The sequence below is a fragment of the Amblyomma maculatum genome, chromosome 8 (genome assembly GCF_055883805.1).
Source record: "Amblyomma maculatum isolate TAMU_Amacu chromosome 8, ASM5588380v1, whole genome shotgun sequence".
In the NCBI taxonomy this organism is placed as follows: domain Eukaryota; kingdom Metazoa; phylum Arthropoda; class Arachnida; order Ixodida; family Ixodidae; genus Amblyomma; species Amblyomma maculatum.
This window is the reverse complement of record NC_139351.1, coordinates 107,403,975-107,421,158: the sequence shown is the minus strand read 5'-3', so window position 1 is coordinate 107,421,158 and position 17,184 is coordinate 107,403,975. Positions and strand designations below refer to the sequence as shown.

Here is a 17,184-nt window from a genome sequence, read left to right as displayed (position 1 = left end):
TTGAGACTGACCGGCTACCGACGCATGGCCACGAAGGCTTGTTGGTTGCAGTTGAATAACAGTAGGTCTATAGTGAATTCGCGATGAAAATGGGATGGATTTAACGCAATCGCATTCAACTCTTAAACACATAAAAAAGTAATCGCACGAGAGATGTTTAGCCTTTTTCGCGAGATGGCCAAAAGGAGACTCCTTGAGAACGCTGATATTCATAATTTTGAAGCTCGCGGTGTGTCTTCCTTTATAATCTGATGATGATGATGATGATGATGATGATGATGATGATGATGATGATGTTGATGATGATGATGATGATGATGATGATGATGATGATGGATTTTAATGGCGCAAGGGCGACTCAGGCCAAAGAGCGCCAAACTCAAGGTTAGCGGTGTACTGCAGTTTATGTAATGAGATAGTAGTGATGTTTCATGAACGGATGAAAAACAGTTTTCTGTTCTTTATAATCTGTTCTCTGTTGCGCAAGCGGACGCGTTTGATCGTAGCCTCCCTGGCCCGTATTCTTGTCCGCGTTCGCACGTGCTAGGCCGCGTTTCTTTCACTGTTTCGTGATTGTTATTGCGTGTCTGATGTGAATGTTTTATTTTAATCTAATTACCGTTTATTTTTGTACTGAAATAAATGAAAGCATAACAACAAAAGGTGTTTTAAGAGCAGCTCGACGAAGGTTCTTACCCCGCTTGATGGCAGCAACTAAAGCACGCATTAAAACACTGCTAATATTTAAACTGTTTCAAACTAAAGAGCAATGTATAGGGCTTTGTTATTATGCAATAAAAAAGCTGGGCATTAAAATACAGCACTGAAACATATCGAGCGGAAACTGGCAGCGGCGTATCGAATAATACATCGGTCCCTCTCACGACTGGCGCTTCACGTGCATGAAATATGTCTATAAGCATTCCCGTGCGGCTGTGCCAAAGATTTAACGTCCTGGTTACTTGAATCCTACAGACCTACATCATCTGGAATCTGGATTACGTCGTAAATTCAGATAGCAGGGGAAGCTAAAAACAAATGCTTCCGCTGTGACGTCCTCAATAAGATAGGATCCTATCGGCCACCTTACGCTGCTGCCATCCAGGTGCTTACAAGGGGGCGTGATAAAAAGCGCGCACGAAGGATACTTTAGTAACATCCTTTTATGCCTTTTTTCTTGCATAACTATATATATATATATATATATATATATATATATATATATATAGTGAGCCAGTGGCGCTGGCGACGGAAATGCATTGCCACCTGTGAGAGCTACCAGCATTTCTGCCCCACTGTCCGCCGACGATATATATTGAAATAACGGAACTTAGTTTTGTTTTTTTTTTATGTTTTCAATGTCGCCGGAATGGTCACCAAATACCCAACGTTAATTCTAAACGAGGTTTTGTGATTCTTGTGCCGTGCGTGATCAAACACTTTAATGCGGATTTAGAACACCTTACTCCTGCTCACGATGTACCGTATGCGGATAACCGAGAAAGAAAGTATTTTTATTCAGCTAAAATATGAGGCCTACGAACTATACGTCGGCTGACGACTGCATACCGTAAATCACATAGTGTTGAGAAGTGATATCCTCCGAAAAAAAAAAAAAAAACAAAGGAAAAAAGAACATTCCCAACGTTTATTTCAATGTGATGCCATTGAATTCTATTCTTTCATAAAACGTCAAAGAGAATACTTACCCATACCAATCGCACCCCCCAGTACAAGTTCTAAGCAAAAGTAACAAAAAACGAATTTCCTATCGGTAACAAAACACTTCCTTTAGCAATACTGGTATCTTTACCTACGCAAGTGAGGTTCTCACAGCCTATATCAGCATCGAAAGACATGCACCTTGAGGTCTCACCTACGTGTCAGTGATGGCTCAATGATCTAAGCACTCGACTGCTGAACCAAAGGAGGCGGGTCCGACCCTAACTGCGGTGGCTGCGGCTGCGGTCGAACCCCACTGCTGAGCCACCACTGGTGGAAAGCAGGGCGCTCGTGTGGTGTGCGACGTCAGATCACATCGACGAGCCCCAGGTAGCCGAAACAATCCGCAACTCTTCATTGGCGCGTGTGTCGCTTTGAGGCGTTAAGCCCTATAACCAAGCTAAACCATGATGTCAACATATCCTGCTTCCTCGCTCTTCTCTTTTTTTTATTGCCTTTTTTTTTCTTTTCTTTCTTTCATTCTTTTCTCGTTCCCTCTCTCTCGCCCTCTCTATTGTTTCAGGGTGATGACCGGTGCACGAATGCTCGAACTTCAGCACAAGAAACGAACTCAAGTGCAAGCAGAGAAATACAGTACAATGTCCAAAACGGCAGCAAGCGAATTCAACCTAAGATCGTACCGATGGCAGAATTCATTGATAAAGCTGTCTTAGAAAGCACTTCGCAAAGTCAGAATCCGCCTATACGACTCTTCCTTTTTTTTTTTTTTTTACATTATACTAAGAACGGTGTGGGGTTTATTTTTGTGCTCGTGCGGCATGTCTAGTAAAATATTTTATATTGGTCTCCAGGCTCCTCATCACAAGGTTGAAGGTCACTGGAGATTCGTACGCCGTAACCATTATTACGGCAGAGACAAGTGTAACTACACATCGATCAGGGAAACGCTCTGGAGCGTTTGCTACATACATTTCGTTGATCGGTATCAGGCACGTTTTTCTTTACTTTGAGTATTACTTGTTTACGTCACCCCTTACATGACTTTGCTCTATTCAGGTTTGACAGTTTTATCGGCACAAAAAAAAAGTATCATCACCAATTTCAACCTTAATGCAGAGAGCTTTTCTTCTTTTCTTTTATGTCCGGTCGTTTCAAGGAACATGCGATGGAAGATCAGACAGTTAAAGTGCCTGGCAGATATCTGAATTTGTAATGGCCTCGTGAAATAAGTGAGCAAAAATAACATTCCTTACTCTGTTACGAGCTGTATCTTTACCTCTAACTGTGAGCAGTTAGAGGTATCGTGATTCCAAAAGAAAGCCAGGATATACCTTATGACGTCTTGTAACACAAAACTACGGAAAGCTAGAGCGATGCAAACTATTCTTCATTACGCCGTGAGATCTACATAACCACTAAGTGCAGATAGCTTTAGGCAGTGAAGTAGTTTGTTAGGGGAGTAAAGGTTATCAGCATTCGCTGTGGACTAATAAAGAGAAGGCATCAAAAAAAGGGAATATATGTACATCTAAACTTGGTCAGTATCTGCAGTCTTCAACCCTTCTTCAATCTACATCCTTATCAGACTTGCTAGATTCGAGCCCCCGAATAAGCAAATTGTAAACAAAATTGACAATTCATCGAAACATGAGACTTCCAAAAGACTATAAAGCAAGCGAAGCTATCTCCGAAAGATGACTGCAATAATAAACAGCGAAAAGGGCATTGTTTTCTTGTTTTTTATCTCATCGAAGAGACTTTTTAGCGGAGCTGAATGCCAAATTGTTTCAATATCCTTAGGGTGTAAAGAAAGCTAGCCGAAATTACAAATTACTTTCTGAATAGATCTTGAATGCATAGAACTGTGAACGTTCTATAATAGAGCATGCACTTATGAGCTGTGCGAATAATTCACATTGTATGGCAATAATAACACATACGTCTTGCTGTTGCAGCATCTTCAGCGGAAAAAATCGTCATATTACTTAACCTAAAGCAAACTGTATTCCTGATTTTAGCAAGCACGTTATTTCGAATAATAAAAAGCGAGAATAACGGGAAAGGGGAGAATTAAGGCTTACTTTGACAACGTACTTGCATGTATATATGGACAATCTGTAGATTATTATGGGCTTAACGTGCCGAAGATAAAATACCCATAGAACTCATCCCCAGGGCTGCCAAGCAAAAAAAAAAAAAAAAAAACGTTGGTTGGTTTGTGGGGTTTAACGTCCCAAAGCAACTCAGGCTATGAGAGACGCCGTAGTGGAGGACTCCAGAAATTTCGACCACCTGGGGTTCTTTAACGTGCACTGACATCGCACAGCATACGGACGCCTTGCTTTTCGCCTCCACCGAAAAGCTGCCGCCGAGGCCGGGATTCGATCCCGCGTCCTTGGGAACAGTAGTCGACCGTCGTAACCACTGCGCCACCCCGGCGGGGTGTATCTAGCCCTTTTGCTTCCTTGTAATGCCCGGTTATTTTCATTGAGAGCCCGAGAACGACACACCGGGTAGTGTCTACTAACGCTATTCGACTGAAAGCAAACAGACAAATTTTATATCAGTTAGGAGCTTGATCTTTCTGAAGGGTAATGACTTGACGAGAAAAGCAATATGAACTTTTGCAATATGAAAAGCTGCGGTAAGCGAATGGTATAATTATTAATTTTGCGGATAGGAAAATGACTACACTCTTTCCCTATTACCCTTAGGCTTCATTCATTCGAAAGAGGACCGGCGCCGGTAGAGTATGACCCTAGTATGTTCCTGCATTTAGCTACAGCTAGCATTAGGTTTCATTGTGTGCCTCAGTAAGCCAAACTGGCCCCCATTTTTGTGTTCCTGAGCACAAAATATTTGTTGGATCACTGCCTTGTCGTGGCGGAGGGGCTTGCGAAACTCGATGAAGTCGTGAGCTCTGCTGTGTAGGGCCACCCAAGATAGACGGGTCACGGCAGAAAGTTCTGACAAAATGTGATTCACTGGAGAAGGTAATGGCAACCCACTCCAGTATTTCCTGCCAAGAAAACCCTATAAACTGAACATTAAAAAGACGAAAGATCATGGCGTCTTGCCCTATCAAGTCCTGGAGCATCAATGGACAAGAAGTGGAAGCTGTGACAGATTTTCTGTTCTTGGGCGCCAAGACTACCTCGGAAGGAGACTGCAGCCATGAAATTAGGAGACGCCTGCTTCTGGGAAAGAGAGCAATGGTTAGCCTTGACCGCCTAGTAAAGAGCAGAGACATTAGTCTGCCAACCAAGATCCGTATAACTCGTGCTATGGTCTTTCCAGTTGTGATGTATGGATGCGAGAGTTGGACTGTGAAAAAGGCTGACCGCCGAAGAATTGACGCGTTTGAATTGTGGTGCTGGCGAAGACTCTTGAGAGTTCCTTGGACCGCCAGAAGATCAAATCAGTCGATATTGTCGACCATAAACCCTGACTGCTCATTGGAGGGTCAAATTCTAAAGTTAAAGCTCAGTTACTTTGGTCATCTGATGAGAAGAGAGGAGTCGCTGGAGAAAGATTTGGTGTTGGGAAAGGTTGAGGGTCGCCGGAGAAGGGGTAGGCAGCGAACGCGATGGTTAGATGGCATTCTCGAGGCATTGCAGATGAAGCTATGTGATGTTAAGAAGATAGTGAGAGACCGGAAAGCGTGGCGTGACATGGTCCATAGGGTCACGAAGAGTCGGACACGACTGAACGCCTGAACTGAACTGCGTACTCGTAACAGGGGGCGCATTTACTCCTCTTAATTTGCACGTAATACACCATGAGAAAACCTCTGCATGCAGCAAAAGTACAGAGGTCACCGCACACATTTGAGATTAGATTTCACCATACGAGGAAGCTTCTTTCCTTTTGAGGTAGTTCAAGCTAATGCTGCATACGGAATGAAACCAAACCAAGTATACTTATTCATTTAGGCCTTAATGACTGACTACAAGCCAAGACCTGTGTAGATTTGGCAAATAAAACTGCAAGGACACTGGGCTTATAACACGGTAAAAATAAGAATCACAAAAATAACTTCGGCATCAATGAATGCAAAATATGACCATTATTTTCGGTACGGGCGGGTCTAGACAAGACAAAAGTCGAAAAGTGAGTTGTGACCGCGCGTTGGTAATGAAAAAAAGCTTGCAGCTCAGGAAAAAAAAAAAATGGCAGCAGATGACTGAAGAAGCGTGGAACTAAACGCGCACAACACAGCTTTTGCTAAGAACCCCGTATGGATTTGTTCTCACCCCGCGTTCGTGTTCTGCTAGTTGTTTTTATTGTTCTTGTTTTTTAATGTTTCCTTTCAATATTCAGCTCTGCCCTGTGTTTTCTTCACGTGCGGCACTTTTCTGGCAATATTGCATAGAAGGTATACAACCTGCTCTTCAGGTACTGAGGTACATTTCGCTTTATTGCACGAAAAAAAAAAAAAGAAAAGATAGGAGAAAGCAAGGAGTTTGACGTTTAAAAAACTTGGGACAAATTTTACGGACTTACAGGATTTCATCATTAACGGTGTCGCTGTTAGAAAATTCTAAAACGGGGGGTACCTTTAAGAAGTTAGTAGATTGCATTGAAACTTATCTAATTCTGATAATTTCTCAATGGTAGAGGATAATAAAACGGCACCTAGACAACAGATCTAGGCGCATACAGTAAATTGTCATGAAAAAAAAAAAGTTTTTTCTCGTCCTTATTTATCTCGGCTGGTGCAGGGTTATGGTCACAATATATTTGACAGTTGTCTGGTGTATTGACGTATTATCTGACGCACTGTTTTGTTTTTTCCACCCTGCTGAAATCCCGAAATATGGGATTGCAGTATCTACAAATTAATAAATAAATTAGGTCCCTATAGATAAATATTTCAGCAGGCACCATTCATTCCTGGCAACTCAATACACTTGAAAATACGGTGTTTTAGCATTTCAAATATCTCTGCGAGAATAAAGAAAAATTGTTCACACTTTAACACTCTGCAAAACATATAATAAATTATTCCACATTGCAGACTCCGTCATTAAATAATGAACTCCTAAGTACAGCCTAGTACACTGGTCACCGCATGGTGATGGCTGAGCATTACTGTGAATAATGGAAGATTCTTTTCAGCAGGCTTTTCTGTGTCTTACCGCGGCAGCACTGGACTTCAGTGATCTGTGAACGACCTACAGGCGTCGCGATAAGCATAGATGGTAAACTTCGCTGTAGTTTCGCAGTGCAAACCACCCATAAAACTTATGTGACATTTCATCGTACCTCTATGATTAACAAGGAAATGGACAACACAACTGGTCTGCGGCGCGAAGTGTGCGAGCGCTCAGCGCATTCTTGTTCATTGCATGACAAGTTTATTACGGCAACCGGTAAATTTTTTAACAAAAGTGTTTAGCACCTTTTGAACAAGGCAGAAATGTCAAGTAACTAGTAATCCTAACCGAGAGGCTGAAACCTTTCTTGCAACATTTTCAATCCACACTGTGTTGCATACCGGAAACTGAAACTTCCAGATATCAGAATTGTGCAAAACCGGGGTTGAGAGCAAGATTCTTACATTCCCGTCTCTCAGCGTCGAAAGCATTCCCGTTAAGGCATTCCCACGTAATGATGCATGCCTCGAGTCTGCCAAGCTAAAGGGCACATTAGGTGCTTGCAAATGAGGCTATCTTAGGCGATCTGCGTCCCTGTAGTTATTCACGCCTAAACTCAAGCAGCTCTGGACTACTTGCTACCTTTGAAGATAGTTTCTATCATAGCGAAAGGTATGGAGAGCCTAGACTTGCTAAGATCAGATGGATGACATACATAATGCACCTTACAGCTGATACATAAGGTTAATGCAAATGATACGAATGTTAATGTCTGTTTTCACACCGCTGATCAATTGCTCAATAGAAGAATGACACTCAAACTGTCACATCGTTGAGTGCAACACTGGAGGTAAGTAGGTCAAGCTGCTAGCGGATAACAGCTAGGGAGTGAAGAGAAAGTCGGTACTCACCTTCAGTCAAAATCCTTAGCGCTGCGAGAAACGAGACCAGGGGCACCATGGTCGACCAGCTATGGACCATCTTGGGCCGAAGCACCGTCTACGAGCAAAAAGTGTTCGTCATCCCCGGTTGTGGCTGTTCACCGCAGCCTCCCGGAGCACGTCAACACACGCATCGAGAAGAGTCAAGTCAATCGGCGGGGCGGCAAAAAGGCGGCGTGCTCAGCGATCATCAACACGCGCTGGCCTTAGGCCGCTCTACAGGAAGACCTGAAACCTCCGCGAACGCCCGTCGCCACGCGTCTCCCACTTCCGGCCTGGCCATTGGCCCGTTACAGAAAGCGCGCTCTCTGACGTCACGGGACGCTGGCCGCCCGGGCCAATGACGGTGCCCGCGTTCCTGGCGCGGCCGGCGGCATTCAAATGTGGGACTTCCGGCGCCAGGTCGCCCGTTCTCCCGGATCTTTCCGGGAAGCTTCGATGGACCGACTGTCCCTGCGGCCACGGTTCAGCGGCTGACGGCTCTTTTCATATAGCCGGGACGCATTTGTGAGCAGCGCACGCCAATCTACTGTTCGATATATTGTTCCACCACGCACACCGGGTCGCTGAGTTTTAACTTTTGTGCCATCACTTTTTGTATCGGTCCGACTCTTTTTTTACGCTTGAAAAATTTGGCATCCGCAGTGACATGGTTGCCCAGCAGTTATTCTTTGGAATCGCTGACGGTTTTGGTATACGTGTCAGGTCATCCATCCGCGCAGTAACGCCCAGGAGGAGGAAGCCACGATGATTAATGACGTCCTATGTCGTTAAGTGAATGAATAGATACCGCGCCAAGGTCGCATGTTGCACGTGTCTCTTAATGATGTAAGCTTAACAATAAATGGCCTCAGCCCACATTTGAATGACCGAGAATAGTTGCAGCTGCAGGCGATCGATTCGTGCATCTGTTCCTGGTAGACATTATTTTACACGAAAAATGCTGCGTAACTGGCCGCAGTACAAGCGCTGTGAAATATTTACAGCTGAGAAAGGAACTAGCCACAATGCAAGACACTTAAAGTTGGACAACTCAGAATAATCTTATGAACGGAATTTTATATGTATATGTATATATATTTTTTGCGTTTACGTTTACGAACATGCTGTGCACAGACCTGGAGAGGGATGTTTTCAACGAGTTCAGGACGGGGAATTCTCAGGGGATACAGGCCTGACTAAGAATTTAGTGGTAAGGAAAAGTATTCTGGAAAATAATCCGCAATACCGAAGCAGAAACTGAATGGGATTTCAGGGCAAGCAGCTGAAGACTGTATACGATGAAGAAAATCACTATAAATGGTTGGAGGACATCAGCCGCAGTTTACAGAAAATAAGAGCGCAGCACACCTTCAACAAGGCAGCCGCATCGATTTCAGAACTTCATGAAAGAGCAGCCATTTCTAAATGTTAAGGCTGCACGCAAAGTACAACCTGATTGGTCAACAACTGAGGCAATCTTCCAGAACAAAATTTTCAAAAACCTTCTCAGCGAGGATAAAAGACAGCAAGACAGCAGAAGAAATTAGCCGAACATATTCACCCCAAACGGGGCTAAGAAGGCAGAGATGAAGGGGTAGCCTGAAAAAGAGCTTCATTTCGTAGATAGCCGGTGCGTGAGGGCAGAAACAGCATACCGGGCTTAGTATTAGACCAGAGAGGAGGTATGCGTCTTCCGCTGGTCAGCCCTGCCTGGTCCTTCACGCAGCGGTCAGCATGGGCAGTACGGTTTGCATAATATAGAACTATGCATTTCACCCACAACCGCATCTGTTTATCTAAGTCATAATTTAATAATTGTAAACGGCGGTCCTTTCCTTTGGAGACTAATATTCTAATGCCTAATATCGTATACCCATCAACTTCATGCAGGTTTTCATCATTCCATCCACACTGTATGCGATTAAAACACTTTGGATGGTACCCGGGTTAACTAACGCCGACTATAGTATATCATCACCAATACACCGCCCTGCGAAGCTCAGCAATGGGTGATTAATAACTATTACTGTAAAACAAAATACAGGGAAAAAATTTCGAATCTCTAATGGACCGTGACAAACTCGCTCCAAATGCCGTCCTAGACAAAATACCGTGTGCAGCACTGCCACGGAGGCGGGAGGAGGTAAATGACACTACCCGAACAGTTGAGCCTCGATCGAGCCTGTCCAGCCAAGTTTCATGGGAGCTGTTCATTATTCTTTTGAATAAGCTGCTACCTTTCTCAATGACTTGTTCGCGTATGGCTTGAGGCATTTAAGAGTTTACTTTTAAAAAGCACCGCTTTTGTGAGGAGCCCTATGTGCAGGGCATTAACGCGATAGTGTTAAAGGCCCCGTTCCCCAGAAATTGTGGATTCGGAGTTGCCGACTTCGTTAGATAAAACAATTGCTGATACTTTAGCTTGATTACACCTAGTATGTAAGCGAAAGCTTAATTACTTATGGTTATACGTTGTAAAGCTCTTTATTTAGAGAATAAGATTGCTCAAATGAAGCAAGAAAATTCGGAAGACTCCAAGAAGGAGAACAACAAGAAGACGGGAAGCAAGAAGAATCGGAAGACGACAAGGAGGAGGAGGAGGAGGAGGAGAAGGAGTAGGAGAAGGAGAAGAGGAAGAAGGAAAAGAAGAAGACAAGAAAAAAGAAAAAGAAGAAGAAGAGGACAAAAGAAGGGAAGAAGTCGGGCGCATGCGCAGCTGTGGCCTGCGCCCGGCACCGTGACGTTGGCTGTATATGGCATGGTGAAACTTTCGCTTCAAAATCCCGGGCATGGCTCTGGTAGATGGTAGCTGGTAGCTGGTGGTAGCTGACACAGGTAAGCACTGATCGGTAGACGGGTTGTGTGACATCACGCGACCACGTGACATGGCCGATTTGACAGGTGCTGCCAACTCGAGTTTCTCATTTCAGATGGAAAGGTGAGAGGGATAGGACCTCCAAGGACTCTCGCGTTAATACCGTCAGACATTCTACGCGTAAGCCACGCGGGCACGTTCACAAGGCTTGGCTAAGCACGACTTAGTATCTACGTTGGGTGGTCTAGCACATAACATTGTAGGTTATGAACATATGCTAAAGAGTATGTGTGAGATATCATAGGATGAAATTAAGAGAGCACTGATTAAGCGAGTGACAAAATTCATGCACGTGAAAGAGGATCCTCAAGCGGAACTGGTAAAGCTGTGATGTCATAGCCTTGAAGACGGAGATTTATTGTCATGAGAAACTTTAAATGCCAGCTAACGACAATCATTATTACATTTCCAACATCAGCCCTATCAAAGACCTCAATGAAGTAACTTGAGGATTAACTCGCCATTACAGTTCAGTCCGTTCCCGTAGTGCAGTTGCTGAAAACGCTGAGCTTCTGGGCTACTATAATAATGACCCCATTTGGTGCGCTCCCCTAGTTGTGTAAGACTGCTTTGTATACAGTACGTATCAAACACGTGATTACACTTTTGCCAGCATTCAACAAGAAGTCTATGATAGCATGAATGTTTTCCACAAGACCTATCCAATTGTCCGAACTGAATGCGACACCATGTTCAAATATGAACTGGACATTTGATAATAGGCAGCTGTCGCGCATACACTCTTATTATGCAATAGCGAAAATATGTCAGGTCATTTCGTTGCGATAAGGCTTCCAATCAAAACGCTTTTACAATAAAAAACGAGGAGGGTATAGTACTATCGTCGGCGTCAACTAGAAATTCGTCAAAGGCGTCAACTAAAAGACAGGATGTAATACCAAATGTTTTTCTTGAACGATATGCCGAATGGACGGCTAAATACCTCTTACTAATATTCTAGATGTCATCTGAGTCACTCCCGGATGACTGGCGAATAAGCAAAATAATTCTAATTTTGAAAAGTGTTGACCCGAAAATCGCGTCCAATTACAGGCCAATTGCACTCACGTCTTGTGCTTGTAAGGTGTTGCAGCATATAGTTTCTAAATACGTCCGCATACATTTAGAAAGTAACAACTTCTTCGGTGATTGCCAGCAAGGTTTCAGGCAATGATTGCCGACTGCCACACAACTAATAGAAACTGTGCACGATATCAGTGAGGCATTGGACCAACGAAATCAAATAGATATAATATTCCTTTATTTTAAAAACCCGTTTGAGTCTGTTATCCCCCCCCCCCTCTCCCTAATGTATTTAAGCTAGAAGCTATTTTAGGAAGTAATAATATTGTGCGGTGGATAGACGCTTTTATTGATGGGGCCCTGGTCAGTATTGTCGCTATTGAGGGGAACAGGTGAGACACATGCAGATTGGGGTCAGGTGCGCCACAAGGCTCAGACTTTGGCCCCTTACTTTTCCTGGTGTAAGTGATAGACCTGATTAAGAATTCATGTGTAAAAGCAAAGCTCTTCACCGATGGCTGCCCAATTTATACAGAAGTGAAATCAGTAGCTAAGCAGGTTAGACTTATCGAGCAGTTATCAAAAATAAACGACTAGTGTACTAACTTGCAAATGTCCTTGAAGAAAGCAATATATGTGACCATTTACTGTAAGCACCAACCTCAGCAATATATGTTCATGTTACAGAGCACTCCCTTAGCAAAGGTCACTGAGTGTAGATACCTAGGTGTGACAATTAATTACAGCTTTGACTGGACTATGCATATAATTCAATACTATAATAGAGAAGGCAAATAAAAAATCAGGATACTTAATATGTTCGCCCAGAAATAAAACGAACAACTTACAAAATGATAGTGCGACCATGAATATGCGTGTAAAGTCTAGAACCCTCACACAAATTGTCTAACATCAAAACTACGACACATCCAGAGACGTGCGCTGCGTTTAATTTTTTTGTTTTTTCGAAGTACTGAAGACAGGAACAAACTTCCCCACTGTAAAGCAGAGCTGACTCAACCCCATTGGAGGTCCGAAGAAAAATTAAAAAAAGTAATATGTTTTATATTATAAATAACAACACACTCACTGACAAACGCAAATACATCGATTAAACTCTATAAGCTCAATAAACTAACTAAATAACTCTTTTGATATCTGACGAAATAATAGATGCCGAAGCAGCCTCCGCGCTACAAGTTTCGCGAGTTAGCAGCTGGCTCCATCTTTTGACCTCTGACGAAATCATAGATGCCGAAGCACGGCCGGTCTCGAGGGAGAGTGCGCTTCTGCGCTTCTAGCGCGCGCTCACCCTCGAGACCGGCCGTGGCCGAAGCAGCCTTCGCGCTACACGTTTCGCGAGTTAGCAGCTGGCTCCATGTCGCTGCTTTTCCTTCGCTTTACTGCCATCTCTAGCTATCTAAGAAAAAAAAAAAAAAAAAGAATCCTTCCAGCGCGAACACTCCCAGAAGCAATTATCAGTCGCTTAATTATGAAGTATAAAGAGATCAAGGAATCACCTCTTAGTACTCTGAAAAAGACATGGCATGGCAGGAAGAGAAGCGCCGACCATAGGTGCGTTCCAATATATTACCTAGCTAAGCGTCTACTTAGACGGCTAGCCCGCCAGCTGTCATCTTGGGACGCGTTCCAGTTCTCGCGAAGCAGTCCAAAAAGACTGCTTCACTGAAGTTACCGACATACGCCGGCTACTTTGCTGTCCAAACATTGCGCAGAGTGCGTGGATATGTGCAGCTGAGCGTGTTGCGCTCTTCGAGAGCGCCGGAGTATGCAACATACCATATTTGCAATGTGAATCGTTCTGTTAATGCGTACGCTGACTAACTACTACTTAAGCTGCCTTCATGAACGTGCGATTCATGCCACTGCACATTCGAGAGCTTTGCTAATTAGGTGGATGCTGTTGACCTTCATTATCGGTTATTAATTTGGCGATAACGGTTGATTGAGCCACGATTTTATCGACAAATTCGTCGCTCTTTGGGCACTTCGCCGTGTGTACTGGCTGGTGTACGGCACTGGCACGCAGGTGTTTCTCTCTTGCTACTACTGTAGTGGCCGTAGTCAGTAAACTTTTCGGTGCATTTTCAGTCAATATCCCAGAACTGACGATGCCGGCTTGTTACACACTGATTTTAGCCTGCCTGTATATTATTCAAACTTATTGCTGATGTCCTTAGTTTCATTGCCTAGTGACTGCAGACGACAGATGTTAATGGCACGAAGTTTTCCCACCCCGCCGGGGTGGCGCAGTTGTTACGGCGCTCGACTACTGTTCCCAAGGACGCGGGTTCCAACCCCGGTCTCGGCGGCCACTTTTCGATGGAGGCGAGAAGTGAGGTTCCTGTGTGCTGTGCGATGTCAGTGCACGTTAAAGAACCCCAGGTGGTCGAAATTTCCGGTGTCCTCCACTACGGCGTCTCTCATAGCCTGAGTTGCTTTGGGACGTTAAACCCCAAAACCAAACCAAACCAAACCGAAGTTTTTCCTCTGCTGTAGTAGCAGTATATCACCTTTCGTTCTAATCGTCTCAAGTTTGCAGCCTTTTGTATTTTTTCATGTTTACAAGACTGTGTGTACGAGCCCATCCGAGAAGCGTGCCCACTTCAGCACCTGTAATAAAAGAGTAAAAGCGTCGCTAACGTTCTCTTCCGTCAAGCTTGAACGTGCCCATTACGCGAGCAATGCAGTCTGCAAAGTTAGCTACAAGTAGACCAACCGATAGTCTGTTTCCACTGTGACTATGAAACACTCAATATTATTGCGGCGAAAAATCTGCAAACCATTAAAAGTGTGTTGTTAACCTGCATTATCAGAGAGTTTGAATAACAATTATAATAGTTATTCCGACGTTTCAGTTCAACTTTTGTGCCGTGATGTGGCGTGAGGCGTAGGCGTGTAGAGTGTAGATGCGTTCCATTACGTGAACGTTTACAAGTGCACTATGATGTCTACGAAGCCGTTTTGCTAGAAGCCTAAAGAATACGCCTTTTTCAGAAAATGTGGCGTCCTCTGGGAGTGGTTGAAAATTCGTCTGCTACTGGTTGAAAACGCCCTTGGCATGGAATTGATCTTGCCCTTGGCGCCAACGAAATGACGGCGTGTGTTCTTGACAGCTAACGCCATCTATTGCATACACTTGTCACGAATATTAGCTACACATGGCCGCCGAGATTAGTTACGGCTGCGCCGATCGCGGAGGCCAAGAACTGCGCGTGCGCAGCTGGGGTTGGTGCAGAAGGGAGAGGCGCGCATTTGCAGAGCGGCCTTGTGAAAAAGGCGGATTGGAGCGCTATCACTGCCGCTCCAATAGTTTCGCCGCTCATCCCACAGATGGCGCCACTGCGCAGTGCTCAGAGGTACAGTCGACATTAGAAATAAATCAGAGATCCGTTGGACGATTAGCACTAGGTGCCCACGGCAAAACTACAAATGAGGCGGTACAGGGAGATGTGGGCTGGGCATCTTTCGAAGTACGGGAAGCTCAGAGTAAAATATTATATGAGGAACGCCTGAGGAAATTGGACAGTAACAGATGGGCAGCTAAAGTATTTAAATACCTGTACTTAAAAAGCATTGACTCACAATGGAGGAAAAGAACTAGGAAACTAACTAGTAAGTATGCTAGTCACAAGGACGGAGAAATAATGAGCATTAAGCAACAGGTGAAAAACACAGAAGGTAAAAATTGGATAAATTCGATGGAAAAGAAACAGAGTGTGGAATTATACCGAAAATGGAAAATGCAGATCAGGAAGGAAGATTTCTTTGATAACTCAAGAGGCAGTGCCCTACTTTTTGAAGCTAGATCAGGGTGTCTTAGAACACGCAGCTACAAAAAGAAATTTAGCAATGGAGATGACGTATGTGCTGTATGTGGAAACTCCAGTGAAACAATTGACCATGTTATACTTGAATGTAATGGTATCCATCCGGAAGTTGATGCAGGCGCAATCACTGTTCCTGAAGCTCTGGGGTTTAGAGATAACAGTGGCCGGGTGAATAAACCGGCGGTGGAAACTAGCAAAAAACGACTGGAAGATTGGTGGCTTAAAAGCAGAGAAGTGACATAATGTTAGTAATGTAGGAACAAAAATTTAATAAATAGAATGATTGTTTAGTTGACTAATCTAAATCAATAAATAAGATATAGGGAGAAAAAATGAGCAGGATAGCTACTGCTACCACCCCGTTTTAAAGGGGACGCTCCTATATTCCATCCATCCCATCCATCCATGCGGCAGTTGCTGAGAGAACACAAGCAGCTTCCGTGCATCGTTACGTGCTTTCTTTTCTGCCGAATGCCTCGCAAAGGATGTCACCGAAACCTCTGATCGGTCAAGCAGGACTATGCAGTCATCACCCGAGCCGTAAGAGCAACCACCGCCGAATTTAAAAACTAACGGGAAAATCCGAAAATCCAAAGGGGCTATGAAAAGCTGTTCACTGAAACAAGAAAACGAGCACGAATGATTGATACTCCATCAACCATCGTCGCAAAGCAGAAATGTTTAATCAATATGCTTTAACCTACAGTATCACTAACACCAAGTAAATCGGCGGTCGAAAATGATATTCCCTCTCTCTTCTTAACGCAAGCCGGCGAACAAGAAACAAAAATGCAGGTCCATCGCGCCCCGGCTCATTCGAATCACTTGGGCGCTCCCTACGAGAGTAGGTATAAGGTTGAATATATCTCGCAATAATAGGCGGCTAAGAATGCACGATCAGGATCGAGTTTCTCTAATTGGTTGGAAGCGGTCGCTAGAGGTATTCTAAAAATTGTTTGCAAATTATAGCTTCTACTCAGAGGCTTCAATTTTTACTCGAATTCCGAAAAGCACCCCCCTTCCTTCCTTGCATAATAACACTACCATAATTACCTTTTCAGGAGCTGTTTAAGGGTAGCTAACGTTGGATTAAGGTGGAATATGGCCGGTAACGGTGGATTAAAGTGAAATGTGTTGCGCCTTACCTTTTCAGAAGCTCTTTAAGGGTAGCTAACGCTGGATTAAGGGAGGAATATGGAGGGTAACGGTGGGTAACGGTAGATTAGGGTGAAATATGTTGCACCTTAACTTTTGAGAAGCTCTTTAACGGTAGATAACGTTCGATTAAGGGGGGGAATATGGTGGATAACGATGAATTAAGGGAAAATATGTTTCCCCTTGGTGGATTCCTGTGGATTAGGAATGCATTGTGCCAGAATGTTGGCGTACAGTGAATTAGGAAAATTCCGATGGATTACAATGGACAGAGAGTGGATCCTTCATTAAGGTGCATTGCGCTGGGTAATCGTTGGTTACGATTGATTGTAGGTTGGTACCAATGCATTGCGATCGGTTAAAAATGAATACCCGTAAAATAATTTAAATTTTAGTAGATTGCGGTGTATATGTGGGTTAGGATGGACAGTGGTCAACAAGGGTGGATAGTGATAGATTCCAGAAAGCTATACTGTATTACGGTCGATTAAGATAAGATTACATTGCATTTAGAGGTTACGTTAAAATAAAGTAGCTTAAGGTAGATTACGGCGAGAAATGTTGAATTGTGGTGGACT

General features: G+C 43.8%; 1 protein-coding gene across 4 annotated transcripts in view; it reads right to left on the bottom strand.

Moving 5' to 3' along the window:
* The window catches only part of LOC146182139 (uncharacterized), a 96,632-nt gene that overhangs the window by 56,639 nt on the left and 22,809 nt on the right, over nt 1-17,184 (bottom strand). For 3 of the 4 annotated variants that reach the window (XM_084577155.1, XM_084577152.1, XM_084577153.1), the window contains exon 2: nt 7,691-7,778. The exons of the other annotated variant lie outside the window; for it this stretch is intronic. In XM_084577155.1, the coding sequence (XP_084433281.1) occupies nt 7,691-7,778 (88 nt within the window). The remainder of the gene's footprint in view (nt 1-7,690; nt 7,779-17,184) is intronic. 4 annotated transcript variants of the gene reach the window in all.